At 43.9% G+C, this 20,447-nt stretch overlaps 1 protein-coding gene and 1 long non-coding RNA gene across 3 annotated transcripts; both read left to right on the top strand.

Moving 5' to 3' along the window:
* The first annotated feature begins 1,188 nt into the window (after nt 1-1,188).
* Nucleotides 1,189-12,597, top strand: LOC100305285 (programmed cell death 6). Of its 2 annotated transcripts, none has more exons than XR_016484269.1 (6): nt 1,189-1,607; nt 4,048-4,109; nt 7,119-7,163; nt 8,217-8,379; nt 8,878-8,987; nt 11,848-12,597. XR_016484269.1 is itself a non-coding variant. In NM_001165190.2 (6 exon segments), coding segments are annotated over 6 exon segments (588 nt in total). In that variant the 5' UTR covers nt 1,445-1,494; the 3' UTR covers nt 11,947-12,525.
* A 1,200-nt stretch (nt 12,598-13,797) lies between these two features.
* Nucleotides 13,798-20,093, top strand: LOC149979490 (uncharacterized). Its single transcript, XR_016484348.1, has 3 exons — nt 13,798-14,297; nt 15,308-16,049; nt 16,164-20,093. It is a non-coding gene; the product is annotated as an uncharacterized LOC149979490 (long non-coding RNA).
* Nucleotides 20,094-20,447: the final 354 nt, after the last annotated feature.

Consider the following 20,447-nt stretch of genomic DNA (forward strand, 5'->3'; position numbering starts at 1 on the left):
TCCTGATCCCTTTGGTTGCTGTCAAACAGCATGATAATAAATACCAGAATTTGTCTAAATTGAAAGCCTCTGATGATGATGATGACCAATACACACATTACATTGACTGAGATTGACAAGATACAAAATATTAAACACTGCCAAAGAGAATGTTAGCCTAGCTGAGCTAGCCCACTACTCTCCAAATAGTGGAAAAGCCGCTAGTGTGCCTCGGAAGACTGTTTGGATAGTAAAACATATTTCCTCAATTCTTGCAGATTTTTTTTCTTAGTTTGGTGTCTAGAACTTGCGTATAGAACGTAAACAGATCTTGATTAGCTAGCTAGATCAAGAAAAGGGTCATTGTCAGCTGCTAGCTTCAGATTCTCCACAGAGAGCAGCATTGAGCATGACCGAAATTCGCACCAAACTTAGACTGACAACGTTTAGGCTTTTGACCAATCACGGAGAGTGATTGCAAATACATAAAAGCAAATACAGGTCAACAGCATTTGGATGTAAACAGCTGTTTTAGTTCTTAGAAGTGAAAATCATATTTATCATATTGGAAATCATTTAAACCTTAAACGTTTAATTATGTCGCTACTTTCAGATGACTTTACTTTTGTTCTTGGTGTTAAAAAGATTTGTCAAAGTTTAAAACATCATGGTGTTTTACTTTTCGTGCTTCTCCAGCAAAAAGGGATTTTGAAATTCATACAGCAAAAGTGTTTGCATTTGTTGTGGAACTGGATTGCCTTCCGCGCGTGAGCCAGGTGCCCCAGCGAAGTTGGCTCAAAACAAAAGTGATGTTGGTTACACGTGGATTAATGTGCATTAATTTTGTTTTCACATGCAAAAGTGATTTATTTTGATAAAAATATTTTATCTGGGGCTAGGGCTCCCGAGTGGTGCAACGGTCTAAGGCACTGGATTTCAGTGCTAGAGGAGGCGTCACTACAGACCCTGGTTCAATTCCAGGCTGTATCACAACCTTCCGTAATTGGGAGTAAAAACTCCGCTTTTACCCATTGACGTCACGGGACCAGTGTACCCACCGCGGTTGAGCTTAATCGAACTCCCTCATTGGTAAATCACTGGGCCGGGCAGAAGACCAATCAAAACGTTTCAAAGTAGAGTAATTTCCGAGTAACCCACTCAGGATGGAGCTCTATGGCGTGTCCACGTTCCTTATGGGAAGTGGTTACTTGCAACGCCTCTGCGCGAGGAATGTCAGGTTGTCGCTAGTTACCACAGCCACAAAGCTCTATTGTAAAATGTCATGAAAACCAACATGTGCTTTTTGGTCTTAATTTATGCTTAGGGTTATGCATAAGGTTAGTAGTGTGGTTAAGGTTAGGTTTAAATTCCAATTTTAAGAAGATAAATTGTAGAAATGGGCGGGGTTTAGCCATAGTTAAGACTTGGTGGCTGTGGTAACTCGTGACGACCGAACGTCAGTGTCAGATTAAAACGAGTATAGGGTAGTGTAGCACAAATTATAAACGTTTTAAAATGGCATATAATTCCGGTAGTCCGTATAGAGGAGCTCCACAACAACAACAACAACAATACAACAACGCAGCGCCGGGACCGGATCAAGGTTTTCTTTGGAATATATTTCAGAGGTGAGGGAAAACACGTCTTTCGTGGCTATCCGCTTTGGTTTGAGCTTCATTTTGAAAACTGCTGCCACGGCGCATAATTGGCAGAGATAATAATAGCACAATTTATGTTCGGTTCGCATACAAAGTTATTGTTTTCATATTACAACCATGGTTCCACGAGGACATGTATTTGACAGACTGGTTTTAATTTTTTTTTTTTTTAATTTGCAAAGAATCTACATATTATTGGGGTTTATTTTGCCTGTCATTTGGCTCTATATTATTGGGATTTATTTTGCCTGTCATTTGTCTCTCATAAGTACGTTTTTTTTCCTCACTTCCTATTTTACTCAATAGCATTATGACATTTTCTTGACACACATACAAGGCCATAATGTTGTTCAATGGACTTCTTGGAGTTGATTTAGGCAATGGCATCACATTAAAATAATCGAATAATTTACTATCGGTTTCTATTTTGTCGGGCAGTTATCCAATGAGAATAGCTTTGAGGGAACGTTATTTTACAAGAACTGACAAGAGAGCGCGCTTGACAATTTACATACAGTAATAACTGGAAAGAGCTGGCATAAGGTTGTAGTAGAAAAATAGGAAGTTGCTCTTGTCCCTCCCTGGTGGTAGTATTGAGTTATGTAATACTGCAGAGGACCCATGGTGGTTTTGCTTTCTCTCAACATTAAAATGCTGGAGGCACGCAAGACCTGAAACACCTTGTTGAATAATTTATAACAGCCAGATAAGACCTAGTTCTCGTTATCTGTATTCCACCACACACTCCCCATCCTGGAACTCCCTCCCTGGGTCATATGACTTGAGTGGTCAAAGTGTAAATGCATGAGTCACTAGCAACTTGGTCCTTTCATAGCATTTCTGTTTGGCATGTGTCAAAGAATGTTCCTTTTCCACTCTCCACCTATAGGATCATCAGATTCCGTCACACTGGCATGTTAAAAATGTGGGCCACAAAGACAGCCTCGAATAGAACAGCAAAGGATCAGTCTAGGATCGAGGCCCAGGTCAACATCTCTGTGATGATACAAACAATTACTTTCACTGTCTGCCGTTAGTGAATAAGCAATGGTTTAGGGTCATGTTGGCTGAAAACCGGTCTCCTATTCAGAAGGGCTACTCCTCCCCCCCCCCCCCCCCCCTACCATGAGCCAGCATGGCATAAACTGCTAAACCATTTGATTGGAAGACTATGTTCTGCCAGGCCTGTCATAACTTGAATCGCTTCATAGGAAAATTGGGGAAATGTTAAGATTCCAATGGCTGCTGTGCTGTGTACAGATCATTTTAAGGATCTGTTCTGAACACTATTCGGCAAATGGGCAGATGGTTCCAACTTCCGCTTCAGGCCAGGAAAAGGAATCGTAATGATGCTCTCGCACTTCATCTCATGTTATGTAAAATCCAGTGAGGTAAGTTAACCTGAGGTAGAGAGAGGAATAACAAGACGTAGACCGTGTGTAGTTGGACACAGCACAGACCCTACTCTAAAAGTGTTTAATATTAGGTACCCCCTCTGACCAACCTTTATCATCTTACAGTCTGTAGGAAGTCAAAAAGTGTGCCTTCGTGGAAACAGGTTTTGTCCCGTCTTGCTATGCAAAGACTGAGGTTTAGTTGGCGTGTTGTTGGGTTTGAGAGGTTGCTATGTGAGTCATTTCAGGATGGGATGATTGCCCTTCATTTCACAGAGGAGAAGGTTATTCCAGAACTGGAAGGCAAAGCCTCTTATTTCTGTTAATGTTCAACCCACAAAACATCTCTCACGTCGAAATAGAACGCTTGTACCATTCTTATACTGTTCAATTGGAACATGATTTTACAAATTAGGCTAATTAGTTTGTGATGCAACACTTCTGTGACAGATAGCGCTGGGTTCTGGGTTCTGAGATTCTACAATAGAATACGATATCTGTGTCTATTGTAAATTCAAAACGAAAACCTTCATTGCATCTCATCTATTTTCCCTCAATGGAAAAGCCTCCTTTCTTTGGCATTGCACGCAAAATATAATAGCTAGCCTGATCCCAGATCTGTTTATGCTGCACTGTACCCAACTCCTATGCCTGTTGTCATGCCAAACATTGCTGGCAAGACTGCACAAACAGACCATAATAGCCCTCTTGCCAACAGTCTGGCTATTACATCACACAGGAGTATAGCACTAGTAACTCGCATCATCACGCTGTTTGTATGGTTGGTTATTTTTGGTTTCACTTTTCACTGATCTGTGATGGTGGCACGGGCGTCCCTGTAAAACGACACTCGTCACCATCCCCGATAAGCCGTCGTCCCTCCCGTCCCGAGATCAGCCCACACACACTTTCATTGAATGGAGTGTTGAGATTCTGACAAGGGGCTTACAGCGTGGCTGTAGGGTTTCAACAGGGCTCTACTGTGTGTTAATACCGTTTGTCTTGTTTCCCCCCAGAGTGGACAAGGACAGGAGCGCCGTGATATCAGACACAGAGCTGCAGCAGGCCTTATCAAACGGTACGTTCTTTCTCCTCTCGACCTCAACACTGCTTCCTTCTCTCATTTCAACACCTGGTTAAAGGACTGAGAGGTAAGGAAAGTTGGTGGTCTGCACACAAATGTTTTGTTTTTACCTCAAAATGGCTGACCTATCAGGGGAAAAGGTCATCTGATGACACAGGGAGAGTACTTCCTGTATGAGGCAGGAAGTGTCTGACGACGGCTACCACCTGATAATCAACTCGGCACCCTCTTGTTGTGGAGATATGACAGAGAGGAGTGGCTTAGCCAACGCCATGAGTGCAACATGACAATCTTCCCACCAGGCTGAATGGCGAGATATGCTCAGGATTGAGTCAGTGACGTGACTGAACATCGGGTTTACCTTTGGGCACTTGTTCCAACAAAGCAAACTTTGAGACCATGTTAATAATAAGAATTTATTCCGAACCTCAACATTTTGAATCGATCGAGGACTTTGAAAAGGATTGAATGGATATTCTTCTGACTGTTTTTGGACACTGAAAAATAGTCAGGAGCGATGAAAGAAGCTGTTGTCTGGCAGTAGCCCTGGTTCAGAATACTGATGACTAGGCCGCGTGGAAGGCAGACGGGAACTGTGTTCACACACACACACAGTCAGTCCAGTTCATTTAGTAGGTCTGTGTCATGATGAGGCTGTGCCAGTGAGACTGTGTGTGACTGACCAAGCTGCTGACTGAATGCAAGCTGTGCCCTGTCCTCGGCCATGCGCTTCACTGACCATGCCCATGGTGTTGTCACTGTCACTCTGATATTCACTCAGATCCTCACTGTCAATCTGACCCTCACCCAAACCTCACTGTTCTCTTCCTCGTTCTCTTTTCTTCTTGTAAAACTGCTCTTTTCACCTCTTCTCTTATTGATCCTCCCCTCTTTCGACTCCTCTCCCGAATTCTCATCATCCCCTTCCCCCTCGTCTTCACTTGTTTCCGCTCATCTTCCTCCTTTCCTTTCTTCTCATCGATCCTCCTCTCTTGGCGTCTCTCCCCACTCTCATCGTCTCCTTCCCCCTTGTTTCCTCTAATCTTCTCAGTGCAACTCCGTGATGAGAAAGTGATGGCCACCCCGCTGTACATCACCAGTCTTTCAATAAAGGGATTTTTTTTCTAGGTGCCGGGGCCTTTTAGCTAGGTCTTCATATTTACCGATCCTCTTACCACCTGCTCTGTCTGCACCAAGCACCTGCTCTGTCTGCACCAAGCACCTGCTCTGTCTGCACCAAGCACCTGCTCTGTCTGCACAAAGCACCTGCTCTGTCTGCACAAAGCACCTGCTCTGTCTGCACAAAGCACCTGCTCTGTCTGCACAAAGCACCTGCTCTGTCTGCACAAAGCACCTGCTCTGTCTGCACAAAGCACCTGCTCTGTCTGCACAAAGCACCTGCCAAAATGTACCCAGACTGATATTTATGTTTGATCAATTTTTGGGTTTCGGAGCCCACCACTCTAGTAGTTACTGAAATCGGCAGCATTGCATTCACTGTGCTGCGTAGTTTTGAATGGGAGGTCTACCTACGTGCCAAGAAAATCTAGACCATCTACTAATAACTATCTCCTGCATTTACTCGTCCTGAATCGCCCCATGAACAGACTGAATAATAACACAGAACAAACATGTCTGGCTTTGACAGGAAACATGCCCAATTAGGCTAGGTCCCATGTGGCTCAATTGGTAGAGCATGGCGCACGCAATGCCAGGGTTGTGGGTTCGATTCCCACGGGGGACCAGTATGAAAGAGTAGGATAAATGTATGTACTCACTAATGTAAGTCGTTCTGGATAAGAGCATCTGCTGAATGACTAATGAAATGTTTGTCTAGGGGCAGATTGCCTGGCTTCTGTGGCTCCGTGCTCAGCCCTCTGCCTCCACTAGGTGTCGGAGAGGAGATGGGGTGATTTGTCTGTCTCAAGGTCGAGCTCAACCTTGCACATGCTGTTTTTTAGCCTGCCTAGTAAGTGAGAGTATGTTTAAAAAAAAAAAAAAAGCACTGGGCAACACAGTGAGAAGGCCCAGTGTGTGTACTGCACAGAGGAAGCTTTGTCCCACCCAGCTGTAAAACCAGTCCAGAACCAGTCCAACCCAAGCTGTATTACCAGAGTGGTCCCAGCCCTGACCCAGTCCAGCTGTATTACCAGACTACTTCCTGATCCAGACCCAATACAGTTGTATTACCAGACTGGTTCCTGACCCTGACCCAATACAGCTGTATTACCAGACTGGTTCCTGACCCTATCCAGCTGTATTACCAGACTGGTTCCTGACCCTGACCCAATCCAGCTGTATTACCAGACTGGTCCCTGACCCAATCCAGCTGTATTACCAGACTGGTCCCTGACCCAATCCAGCTGTATTACCAGACTGGTCCCTGACCCAATCCAGCTGTATTACCAGACTGGTCCCTGACCCAATCCAGCTGTATTACCAGACTGGTCCCTGACCCAATCCAGCTGTATTACCAGACTGGTCCCTGACCCAATCCAGCTGTATTACCAGACTGGTCCCTGACCCAATCCAGCTGTATTACCAGACTGGTCCTTGTCGTTGCAGAGGAAAGGCTTAATGAGAAGCTGTTCAGTTTACTTCACTGCAAAGCTTTCTCTCTCTTTAAACTATTTAAAAGCTGCGAACTCTTTGGCTTGTCCTGGTGAGGAACCGGGATGATCTTTCCTCTCTCTCTCTCTCTCTGAGCAGTGAGGGTGAGTCAGCAAGCATTAGGGAACCCTGATAAATCTCCAGCACTTTCTCCGGGGTAGCAGTTCTGCCGTTACCCAAAGCATACCCAAGATAAGAACATAACGGTTGCTTAAGCCACCAGAGTTCTCCACCACTAACACTTGGCCTAATTCCCTCATCTGGTTGTTCTGTTATGAATGGCCTGGTTCATTGAAGTCTCAAGCTATTAACCTGGCAGTCATCCTGTACGATTTAACTGTTAGGTGAAACAAATGAGGACATTAAAGCCACTATCTTATCTTCTCTTTCTAGGTACATGGACCCCATTCAACCCAGTGACGGTCCGATCAATCATATGTGAGTAGTCTCTCATTGACCCTTGACACACAAACAAACTTGCACAACGACAAGCCTATATTGTCCTGTCGTACTAGCATTGTTGATATGTTTTTTCCATAGCAACCAACAAACCTTAACGTTTGTGTGCAGTGACATGTTTCAACCCGGCTCCCCAGTTAATTGGGAGCATGCAGTCGGTGGAGGCTGCTGGGGGGAGAATGGCTCATAATAATGGCGGGAACGGAGTGAATGGAATGGCATCAAATACATGGAAACCATGGAAACCCTGTGTTTGTCTTTGATACCATTCTGCTCCAGCCATTACCACGAGCCCATCCTCCCCAATTAAGGTGCCACCAACCTCCAGTGCATGCAGCTATCAGCAAAAGGGAGTATTTCCTTCCCACAAACAAGAGGTGTTTGTTTGTCTCAAAAGGCATATCCGTGTATCACCCACTGACCTTTTTGATTGGTTAACAAACTTAATTACACCTTCACCAACTGGATCATTCTGGAGTCCGAGAAGTGTAGTGGAATGTGAATGATAGAGAGATATATATATATATATATATATATATATCAAAGAAAATACAACTAGTTTTCTATTAAGTTATTTTAAAGCTCACAATAATCCCCCATTGCTTCCCACTGTACTGGAGCCTACTGTGTAAATCTGTTGTATTCGATTGGCCATCCAGACCTTCCTTGTGATGAAGCTCTTTATTAGGATGTAATTGGACAGAACCACAGGGGAGAGTTCAAACAGGCAAGATTTCTTTACCTCTGTGTCATAACACATGATGCAAGACCTTAGCCCATTGTGTTAGTCAGTGTTCCAGCATTGAACTACACTTCCCAGCTGCTCTTTCTTCTTAGTTGTAGTTCTCAGGGGTCTAGACCTATTCAGGATGTTTTAGATAGAAATGGTGCCTGATTCTATAAGACAGAAAAAAAAACACACCTATTCTACAACGTGCATTTCTGTCAGTGTTATTTTACATTGTTGCACCGTACTGAACAGACCCCTACTTGCTCTCACTCATGTCTCCTCTATTGGCTTCCCTTTCACAGCCATGTTTGACAGGGAGAACAAAGGAGGGGTGAACTTCAATGAGTTTGCGGGCGTGTGGAAGTACATCACGGACTGGCAGAACATCTTCCGCACCTACGACAGAGACAACTCGGGCTTCATCGACAAGAACGAGCTGAAGCAGGCACTGACTGGATTCGGTGAGCAGTATGCTTTCCCTATTTGACCATACTGATGGAGGGCCAACCGTTGCATGTATGTGGTTCGCAAGGTCAGCCCCGATATTCTAATGCACGTCCGTAAGGTCAACATGCATGAGCCTGGATAAAGCTACTGTATGTGCCTATCAGTGGAGGCTGCTGAGGGGAGAACGGCTCATAAAAATGTCTGGAACGGAGAGAATAGAAGGGTATCATCACATGGAAACCATGGGTTTCATGTATTTGATATCATCCCACGGCTTCTGCTCCAGCCATTACCACAAGCCTGTCCTCCCTAATTAAGAAGCCAACCAACCTGTGGTGTAGATATAGTCATGCATTGTTATTTTTTTTTTGTTGTCCTTGTATTATTAAAACAAAGTAGTGCTTTGTCCTTTGTGAAATGAGCAGGATAAAGCCCTATGGATGTTACACATTGGGTAAGGGGTGTTGAACAAGGATGTATTTCTGTGATGTTGACTGTTCTCTGTTCTCCTCCCAGGGTATCGTCTCTCAGACCAGTTCTACAATACTCTCATAGAGAAGTTTGACAGGCAGAGGAAGGGACAAGTGGCCTTCGATGACTTCATCCAGTGTTGTATTGTTCTACAGGTAACCGTTTTAATGGGCCTACGGTGCACATACCACTGGTTGTGTAGCGCTGTAGAATGTACCGCTGGTTGTGTAGTGCTGTAGAATGTACCGCTCGTTGTGTAGTGCTGTAGAATGTACCACTGGTTGTGTAGCGCTGTAGAATGTACCGTTTTAATGGCTCCACTGTGCACATAGCGCTGGTTGTGTAGCGCTGTAGAATGTACCACTGGTTGTGTAGCGCTGTAGAATGTACCGCTGGTTGTGTGGTGCTGTAGAATGTACCGTTTTAATGGCTCTACTGTGCACATAGCGCTGGTTGTGTAGCGCTGTAGAATGTACCGCTGGTTGTGTAGCGCTGTAGAATGTACAGCTGGTTGTGTAGCGCTGTAGAATGTACCGCTGGTTGTGTAGCGCTGTAGAATGTACCGCTGGTTGTGTAGCGCTGTAGAATGTACCGCTGGTTGTGTAGCGCTGTAGAATGTACCGCTGGTTGTGTAGCGCTGTAGAATGTAGCGCTGTAGAATGTACCGCTGGTTGTGTAGCGCTGTAGAATGTACCGCTGGTTGTGTAGCGCTGTAGAATGTACCGCTGGTTGTGTAGCGCTGTAGAATGTACCGCTGGTTGTGTAGCGCTGTAGAATGTACCGCTGGTTGTGTAGCGCTGTAGAATGTACCGCTGGTTGTGTAGCGCTGTAGAATGTACCGCTGGTTGTGTAGCGCTGTAGAATGTAGCGCTGTAGAATGTACCACTGGTTGTGTAGCGCTGTAGAATGTACCGCTGGTTGTGTAGCGCTGTAGAATGTACCACTGGTTGTGTAGCGCTGTAGAATGTACCGCTGGTTGTGTAGCGCTGTAGAATGTACCGCTGGTTGTGTGGTGCTGTAGAATGTACCGCTGGTTGTGTAGTGCTGTAGAATGTACCGCTGGTTGTGTAGCGCTGTAGAATGTACCGCTGGTTGTGTAGCGCTGTAGAATGTAGCGCTGTAGAATGTACCGCTGGTTGTGGTGCTGTAGAATGTACCGTTTTAATGGGCCTACTGTGCACATAGCGCTGGTTGTGTAGCGCTGTAGAATGTACCGCTGGTTATGTAGCGCTGTAGAATGTACCGCTGGTTATGTAGCGCTGTAGAATGTACCGCTGGTTGTGTAGCGCTGTAGAATGTACCGCTGGTTGTGTAGCGCTGTAGAATGTACCGCTGGTTATGTAGCGCTGTAGAATGTACCGCTGGTTATGTAGCGCTGTAGAATGTAGCGCTGGTTATGTAGCGCTGTAGAATGTAGCGCTGTAGAATGTAGCGCTGTAGAATGTAGCGCTGTAGAATGTAGCGCTGTAGAATGTAGCGCTGTAGAATGTACCGCTGGTTATGTAGCGCTGTAGAATGTACCGCTGGTTATGTAGCGCTGTAGAATGTAGCGCTGTAGAATGTACCGCTGGTTGTGTAGTGCTGTAGAATGTACCGCTGGTTGTGTAGCGCTGTAGAATGTACCGCTGGTTGTGTAGCGCTGTAGAATGTACCGCTGGTTGTGTAGCGCTGTAGAATGTACCGCTGGTTGTGTAGCGCTGTAGAATGTACCGCTGGTTATGTAGCGCTGTAGAATGTACCGCTGGTTGTGTAGCGCTGTAGAATGTACCGCTGGTTATGTAGCGCTGTAGAATGTACCGCTGGTTATGTAGCGCTGTAGAATGTAGCGCTGGTTATGTAGCGCTGTAGAATGTACCGCTGGTTATGTAGCGCTGTAGAATGTACCGCTGGTTGTGTAGCGCTGTAGAATGTACCGCTGGTTGTGTAGCGCTGTAGAATGTACCGCTGGTTGTGTAGCGCTGTAGAATGTACCGCTGGTTGTGTAGCGCTGTAGAATGTACCGCTGGTTGTGTAGCGCTGTAGAATGTACCGCTGGTTGTGTAGCGCTGTAGAATGTACCGCTGGTTGTGTAGCGCTGTAGAATGTACCGCTGGTTGTGTAGCGCTGTAGAATGTACCGCTGGTTGTGTAGCGCTGTAGAATGTACCGCTGGTTGTGTAGCGCTGTAGAATGTACCGCTGGTTGTGTGGCGCTGTAGAATGTACCGCTGGTTGTGTGGCGCTGTAGAATGTACCGCTGGTTGTGTAGCGCTGTAGAATGTACCGCTGGTTGTGTAGCGCTGTAGAATGTAGCGCTGTAGAATGTACCGCTGGTTGTGTAGCGCTGTAGAATGTACCGCTGGTTGTGTAGCGCTGTAGAATGTACCGTTTTAATGGCTCTACTGTGCACAGCGCTGGTTGTGTAGCGCTGTAGAATGTAGCGCTGGTTGTGTAGCGCTGTAGAATGTACCGCTGGTTGTGTAGCGCTGTAGAATGTACCACTGGTTGTGTAGCGCTGTATAATGTACCGCTGGTTGTGTAGCGCTGTAGAATGTAGCGCTGGTTGTGTAGCGCTGTAGAATGTAGCGCTGGTTGTGTAGCCTACATTGTTAGCCCAGTATATACAGCCCATATTGAGATTGGACTTTGGGTTGGTTCAACATGGCATCTTTTCATTTATGTACATTACATTTTAGAGACTCTTTTCAAATTAGATTTCTGACCTTGGTCAGTGGTTTTTCCTGGCCATACTGTTGTCTGTAAATTAATTAAGATGTTTTTAGCTGGTTTCCCCAGACACAGAAAGCCTAGTCCTGGACTAAACTCTTTCAATGGATAATCTCCATTTTTGAATGTTTTTTTTAGTTCTGGACTCTGCTTAATCTGTCTGGGAAAGTGGACAACAAGGTTTATTAACAGAAATGGCATCTGTACTGGCTAGTATGTTTTAAGTCAAGATCTTCGTCTCTCTAGATCCACTCTAATATTATCTTCAATTACTTATTTTTGTATTATTATTTTTCATTTGTCCCTTTCAGAGGTTGACCGACGTGTTCAGGAGGTACGACACGGACCAAGACGGCTGGATCCAGGTTTCCTATGAACAGTATCTATCCATGGTGTTCAACGTTGTATAGTAAAGACAAGAGCAGAACTGGACACAATTGTGCCAAAGCCAAATCCTTCCCACCTCCACAACATGTCTTCCTGGATAAAGATGACCAAAACACAAGTGGACTGGGACTCTGGGTTAGGATATAACAACATTACGTACTGTCTGTCATTGTTCATAATGTTTGTTTTAATATCTGAATCTTATCTTGATAATGGTAAAGGCCTGAATATCTGTGTTAAGGTAAACCTGCATTGTACATATCATTTAGGACAAATAACTGCATGCTTCCGGGGGACTTCTGCCAATGTTCAAAGCATGCCCTCTATCTCAGATCTATTTTGCTGAAGCCATGTTTACAAACACTGTGACAGCAGGTTATGGTGGGGCACAAAGCCTGCTTTTAGATTCACTGACATGCCAGCCAACGCCATATTTCTATAGTCTTATTTTTAATCAACAAATGCATTTAAAAAAAAAGTTAGAGCCTATTAGGATTTTAGGTAAAATAAGCGTATGCTTTTGTATCGCTTTTTTTGTGTGTGTGCATGATGCCTTAAACTGTATAAATGCAAGATTAACATCTTTTGTTAAAAAAGAAACCTGAAAAAATAGTTGTGAGCTCTGAATTGAATGTGTGGTGGACAAAGACTAAACAGTTTTGCTGTTGAGGCAACAGTGTAACTTATTACTGTATACGATTTATGGACGGAAGACGGTCAATGTCGTCCTTTGTAGCTCGGTTAGCAGAGCGTGGTGCTTGCAACGCCAGGATAGTGAGTTTGATTCCCGGGACCACCCATACAATATGTTAAATATATGCATGCCTAAGTTTCTTTGGATGAAAGCCAGTGCTAAATGGCATATTATACGATGCATAGATAAAATTGTCACGATTTATCGTATGGTACAAACCTTTGAAAGATTTGTGAAGAGGTAGATTTAGTCCGAGAGGAGTAGAGCCCCACAGTGGAGGTGTTGTAATAGCCATAAAACCTAATGGTAAAACAGGGAAATGGTTCCAATTGTTTTTCCACCATTCATTTTTCCCCATAGGGATTTTAAGAAACAGGTACATTTTGACAATTTATTAATTACTACATTTAGTTAACATTAGATAGTTAATCCACAGATTCTTACCTTTGTCTAGATTTGGCAGTCTCGTCCAGATCATCATCATCATGGGCTCCCGAGTGGCGCAGCGGTCTAAGGCACTGCATCTCAGCGCAAGAGGCATCCAGGTTGAATCACATCCGGCTGTGATTGGGAGTCCCATAGGGCAGCGCACAATTGGCTCAGCGTCATCCAGGTTAGGGTTTGACCGGGGTAGGCAGTCATTGTAAAAAATAATTTGTTCTTAACGGACTTGGCTAGTTAAATAAAAAAAACAAATACATTTGTAGTTCTTTATGATAGCCACATTAGCACATTAGCAGCTAATTAGCATTTCATTTGTTGGGGATAAGTACAAGTGCATTTCATTTGTTGGGGATAAGTACATTGATAAAAGTTAGAGAGAGATTTAGAAGGTTATCAAAGCATCACACCAGGGCAAGCTTACATGAAACAAAGCCCTTATTTTAAGTGCTTCTAAAATCCCCTATGGGAGAAATGAATGGTGGAACAACAATTGGAACCATTTCCCTGTTTGACTGCTAGGTTTTATGGGTATTGTGGTACTCTATAGGTGGTTAAACCAAAGGTACTTCTAACGTGTGGTTAAGCACTTCTCCAGAAAATGAACCTCTGTACAGCGATGTGCACTGCAGTGCAAGAAATGGCGCGATTTGCCCTCTCCCGTCTGCTTTGGTGTATTTACACCAGTGCATGCTCCCATTATGTACAGGATCTTCCTTCCACGTTTGCAAAGTTTCCGGGGGAACTTGCGAGGTGTTGCACATTGTTAGTAAACATTTGAAAGTTTGCCATTTTAATGTATTTTGTTTGTAGATATGCACAAGAACATTAACTTTAAATTAATTTAGTTTCTGTGAGCTCAGCAGTTTGAGTTCACATTTTTGCTTATCAAGCACATTTGGGGCGGCAGGTAGCCTAGTGGTTAGAGTGTTGGACTAGTGACAAAAAGGTTGCTGGATCGAATCACCAAGCTGACAAACTACAAATGTCGTTCTGCACCTGAACAAGGCAGTTAAACCACTAGGCTGTCATTGAAAATGACATGTTCTATATGTTCTGACTTGCCTAGTTAAATAAAGGTAAAATAAATAAACATCTATGGCCCGTCAGAGGCCATGGTGTTTTATTACCTAGCTAGAAATCCGAGTTGTCAAGCTGCTACTGCCCTAGGCTGGTTACTCGGCAAGAAGTCTTCTGAAGTCTTCTGAGACACTTCAGCCGGCGAGGAATCAGAGAAAGGTAGGTTGAACGTTGAACTACGTTGAACAACACAGCTGTCTCATATATGCAATGACATGTCTCTGGCAGAAGAGGGCAGCAACGACTTGCTTTCAGACCAGATGACATGGGGCAGTGGCATGTTTGTTCATTGCGTTGACTAAGGAGCCTAGTATAATATTTTAGACATCCTATGGATCACAACATGTGGGTTTGTGTGTTGAGTTCTGCACTCAATTTACTGACCCTGACTTCCCTTGAGTTGGATTATGAAATTGCAGTCAATATTGAACAACAACAGACTACACTACTTCAAATCGTATACAACACTACATGATTGTATTATGTGGAAATGTGTTTTGGCTCATAAACTTTTTTATTTTACCAGGTTTAGTTGACAGAGAACACATTCTCATTTACAGCAACAACCTGGGGAATAGTTACAGGGGAGAGGAGGGGGATGAATGAGCCAATTGTAAACTGGGGATGATTAGGTGACTGTGATGGTATGAAGGCCAGATTGGGAGTTTAGCCAGGACATTGGCATTAACACCCCTCTCTTACAATAAGTGCCATGGGATCTTTAGCGACCACAGAGAGTCAGGACACTAGTTTAACGTCCCATCTGAAAGACAGCACCCTACACAGGGCAATGTCCCCAATCACTGCCCTGGGGCATTGGGATATTTTTTTTTTTTAGACCAGAGGAAAGGGGGCCTCCCAACCTGCCTCCCAACACCACCTGGTCTCCCCTCCACAGACCAACCCTGCTTAGCTTTAGAAGTAAGCCAGCAGTGGGATGCAGGGTGGTATGCTGCTGGCTAACTGTTGAGGTTATGATTATAGGATGGCTGGGGTGATGTAGGATCTCCCATCACTTTTGGATGCAGCTGCCTTACTGATCCTTGTTCAGACCATAAACATGTCATGTCAACTGTACTCTCTTTGTCACAAGCCATGATCTGTCCCAGGTACAGTTTTGGGGGCCATTTCTTTCTATGTGCTGTAGTCTCTCTCCAATTGTTGTGCAGTGGCCGGGTGGACTGTGATGGTGGAGGGGTTCAGTGGTCACCGTGGCGATCGACCGGCCCGTAACACTGCGGGACGAGCTGACGGCCTTCGACAGTAGTTTATGTGTCGGGGGGGGCTAGGGTCAGTTTGTTATATCTGGAGTACTTCTCCTGTCCTATTTGGTGTCCTGTGTGAATCTAAGTGTGCGTTCTCTAATTCTCTCCTTCTCTCTTTCTCTCTCTCGGAGGACCTGAGCCCTAGGACCATGCCCCAGGACTACCTGACATGATGACTCCTTGCTGTCCCCAGTCCACCTGGCTGTGCTGCTGCTCCAGTTTCAACTGTTCTGCCTTATTATTATTCGACCATGCTGGTCATTTATGAACATTTGAACATCTTGACCATGTTTTGTTATAATCTCCACCCGGCACAGCCAGAAGAGGACTGGCCACCCCACATAGCCTGGTTCCTCTCTAGGTTTCTTCCTAGGTTTTGGCCTTTCTAGGGAGTTTTTCCTAGCCACCGTGCTTCTACACCTGCATTGCTTGCTGTTTGGGGTTTTAGGCTGGGTTTCTGTACAGCACTTTGAGATATCAGCTGATGTACGAAGGGCTATATAAATCAATTTGATTTGATTTTGATTTGACAGCGACCCCAACCTGACTGTAGCGGTGCTCCATGGCAACAGTGAGACACCCTGGACCCTGCACAGACAGGAGACTACAGACAGGAGATCAACTAATTCTGACAAAGGGTCAGCAGGTCAGTAATCTGATCTAATTGCTCAAAAGACCAATTAGTGGGAACAATATCGTAATTGGGCTTCCTGTGTAAACAGCCTATGACAACACCTGATGATGTGTTGTCTTTCCACAGCTCCCCTACAGTTATACATACAAAACATGACATTCATCACTCTTTCCCAGACATACAGAACAGTAGACAGCATCACTTTTTCTCAGACATACAAAACAGTAGACAGCATCACTCTCTCAGACATACAAAACAGTAGACAGCATCACTCTCTCAGACATGCAAACCAGTAGACAGCGTCACTCTATCCAAGACATACAGAACAGTAGACAGCAAATTAGCAGGGAGGCAATGGTCACTCTCCAATTGTCCACATCACTAATGAACTGTCATGGTCCAAACACACCAAGACAGTCATGAAGAGGGCACGACAACACCTTTTCTCCCTCAGGAGACTGAAAAGATTTGGCATGGGTCCCCATATCCTCAAAAAGTTCTACAGCTGCACCATCGAGAGCATCCTGACCAGATGCATCATCGCCTGGTATGGCAACTGCTCGGCATCTGACCCTAAGGTGCTACAGAGGGTAGTACGGCCCAGTACATCACTAGGGCCAAGCTTCCTGCCATCCAAGACTTATATACTAGGCAGTGTCAGAGGAAAGCCCAAAAAATTGTCAAAGACTCTAGTCACCCAAGTCATAGACTGTTCTCTCTGCTACCGCACGGCAAGCGGTACTGGCACGCCAAGTATAGGACCAAAATGCTCCTTAACAGCTTCTACCCCCAATCCATAAGCCTGCTGAACAATTATTCAATTGACCCCCCCCTATTTGTTTTTAGACTGCTGCTACTCGCTGTTTATTATCTATGCATAGTCACTTTACCCCTACCTATATGTAGAAATTACCTCGACTAACCTGTACCCCCGCACATTGACTCGGTATTGGTACCCCCTGTATATAGCCTCGTTATTATTTTATTATGTTACTTTTGATAATTTTTTACTTGAGTTTATTTAGTAAATATTTTCTTAACTCTATTTCTTAAACTGCATTGATGAAGGGCTTGTAAGTAAACATTTCACGCTAAGTTCTACACCTGTTGTGTTCGGCGCGTGTGACAGATGTTTGATTTTATTTTTTATAGGGGGGGGTGGTGGTGGTAGGAGGGGGGTGGGATAGGAGCTTCTTCTACTGTCATTGACAACAGAATAATAATTCAGGTTTTGATATACAGTTGAAGTCAGAAGTTTACATACATCTTAGCCAAATACATTTATACTCAGTTTTTCACAATTCCTGACATTTAATCCTAGGAAAAAATTCCCTGTGTTAGGATCAACACTTTATTTTAAGAATGTGAAATGTCAGAATAATAGTAGAGAGAATGATTTATCTCAGCTTTTATTTCTTTCTTCACATTCCCAGTGGGTCAGAAGTTTACATACACTCAATTAGTATTTGGTAGCATTGCCTTTAAATTGTTTAACTTGGGTCAAACGTGTTGGGTAGCCTTCCACAAGCTTCCCACAATAAGTTGGGTGAATTTTGGCCAATTCCTCCTGACAGAGCTGGTGTAACTGAGTCAGGTTTGTTGTCACCTCCACAACATGATGTTGCCACCCCCGTGCTTTAAGGTTAGGATGGTGTTCTTCGGCTTGCAAGACTCCCCCTTTTCCTCAAACATAAGGATGGTCATTATGGCCAAACAGTTATATTTTTGTTTCATCAAACCAGAGGACATTTCTCCAAAAAGTACGATCTTTGTCCCCATGTGCAGTTGGAAACTGTAGTCGTTTTTTTTTTAATGGCGGTTTTGGAGCAGTGGCTTCTTCCTTGCTGAGCAGCCTTTCAGATTATGTCGATATAGGACTCGTTTTACTGTGGATATAGATACTTGTGAATATGTTCCCTCCAGCATCTTCACAAGGTCCTTTGATGTTGTTCTGGGATTGATTTGCACTTTTCGCACCGAAAGTACGTTCTTCTCTAGGAGACACAACGCGTCTCCTTCTTGACGTGATCCCATGGTGTTCATACTTACCTTTGTTTGTACAGATGAACGTGGTACCTTCAGGCGTTTGGAAATTGCTCCCAAGGGTGAACCAGACTTGTGGAGGTCTACAATTGTTTTTCCTGAGGTCTTGGCTGATTTTTTTTTATTTTCCCATGATGTCAAGCAAAGAGGCACTGAGTTTGAAGGAAGGCCTTGAAATACATCCACAGGTACACCTCCAATTGACTCAAATGGTCAATTAGCCTATCAGAAGCTTCTAAAACAATGGCATCATTTTCTAGAATTTTCCAAGCTGTTTAAAGGCACAGTCAACTTAGTGTATGTAAACTTCTGACCCACTGGAATTGTGATACTGTGAATTACAGTCTGTTAACAATTGTTGGAAAAATGACTTATGTCAGGCACAAAGTAGATGTCCTACCGACTTTCCAAAACTATAGTTTGTTAACGAGACATTTGTGGAGTGGTTGAAAAGCGAGTTATAATGACTCCAATCTAAGTGTATGTAAACTTCCAACTTCAACCTTATATATCTTATTCCTCCCAAGCAAGGTGTTGATAATCACACCTTCAACATGATATCCTTTTAATTTCATCAGAATATAATTATGGGGGTAGGCTCCCCATAACACACTAAACCAGTCAGCAATTATTTAGATTCTTAATTATGCATGTAGAAAGAAACACAGGGGCCCAATCAGCTGAGGCGAGAGATCAAACACTCTTTGAAGCGTTTCGCCGGGCTGACTGCGGGCACTAGAAGATTAGAGTGGAAAACACATTCTCCATTCCTCCTCCTCTGTATCCCCCTCTCACACGGTCTAATTAGCCCTCATTTAACAGCGTCCGGAAGATGGGCTTCACCAGGGTCCTGAGTGCCAGCCGTGGCAGGCCTCTGCACGGCCTGTATTAACATATATGTTCACAGCTTCCAGGGCTCTGCGCTATGTCAACCAGGGGGCGAGAATTATACCCACTTCCTAATACCTCTCCAAATAATCATCTCTCCCCTTCCAAATGAACTCCCTCAATTGAAATAATTTGTTCGACCTGGATTAACTCTCCCCCTCTATCTTAGAGTGTAGCATTGTCCCGAAAGGCTTTACTTGAATGGTTCTACACTTCAAAGCTGGATCCCGGCCAAATGCAGGCTGCTTAATGTTGCTCGCTTCAACACTGAACTGAAAACTGTGTGTGTGTGTAAATGGGTTGCCTTTGACCAGTGTACAGGACATATCTGGCAATGTGCACTGGGATTCCTTCATTGCTGACCACAAATATGATTCGTAATCCCTCTACTTGTGGAGATGACAGCTAGACATGTACAGACTGAAATACTAACTTTTATTTATCCTTTATTAAACTAGGCAAGTTATTGTACATAAGAATTTGTTCTTAATTAACTGACAGCCTAGGAACAGTGGGTTAACTGCCTTGTTCAGGGGAAGAGTGACAGATGTTTATCTTCTCAGTTCAGGGATTCGATCTAGCAACTTTTCGGTTACTGGCCCAATGCTCTAACCACTAGACTACCTGCCGCCCCAAAATTACACAGCCATAAGGAAGCCATTTTGTAAAATTTTTGTCCAAAACGTAATAATTTTCATCTCCATTTTGGGAGAATTGTTTCAGTACTTTCCATGAAATGTAGTAATTACAGTGCATTCAGAAAGTATTCCGACCCCTTCACTTTTTCCACATTTTGTTACTGTCTCACCCTGACCGGCCTTTGTTTTTCTATGGAATAGTAGATCAGGGCGCGACTGGGGGGTTTTCTAGTTATTATTTTCTATGTGGGGTTCTAGTTTAGTTGTTCTATGTGGTTGTTTGGTATGATTCCCAATTAGAGGCAGCTGGCTATCGTTGTCTCTAATTGGAGATTATATTTAAGTAGCATTTTTTCCACCTGTGTTTTGTGGGATATTGTTTGTGTAGTTGCATGTTAGCACGTCATTGTCACGTTTCGTTTAGTCTTTATTGTTTTGTTGTGTGGTTCACTGATTTCTAAATAAAGATGTGGAAACCAGATCACGCTGCACGTTGGTCCGAGTGTGCTTCTAACAATCGTGACAGTTACAACCTTTCTGAAATGGACTAAATGAACTGTTATCCTCAATCTACACACAATATCCCATAATGACAAAGCAAAAACAGGTTTTTGAAGTGTTTGCAAATGTGTGTGTGTGTATGTATATATATATATATATATAAAAAACTATATTATTTACGTAAGTATTCAAACCCTTTCCTATGAGATTCAAAATTGAGCTCAGGTGCATCCTGTTTCCATTGGCGGTTCCACAACCTGGAGTCATTTGATTGGTGAAATGATTTGATTGGACATGATTTGGAAAGGCACACACCTGTCTATATAAGGCCTAACAGTTG

This window comes from Oncorhynchus mykiss, chromosome 11 (assembly GCF_057628025.1).
Source record: "Oncorhynchus mykiss isolate SJ-2025 chromosome 11, ASM5762802v1, whole genome shotgun sequence".
NCBI lineage: Eukaryota > Metazoa > Chordata > Actinopteri > Salmoniformes > Salmonidae > Oncorhynchus > Oncorhynchus mykiss.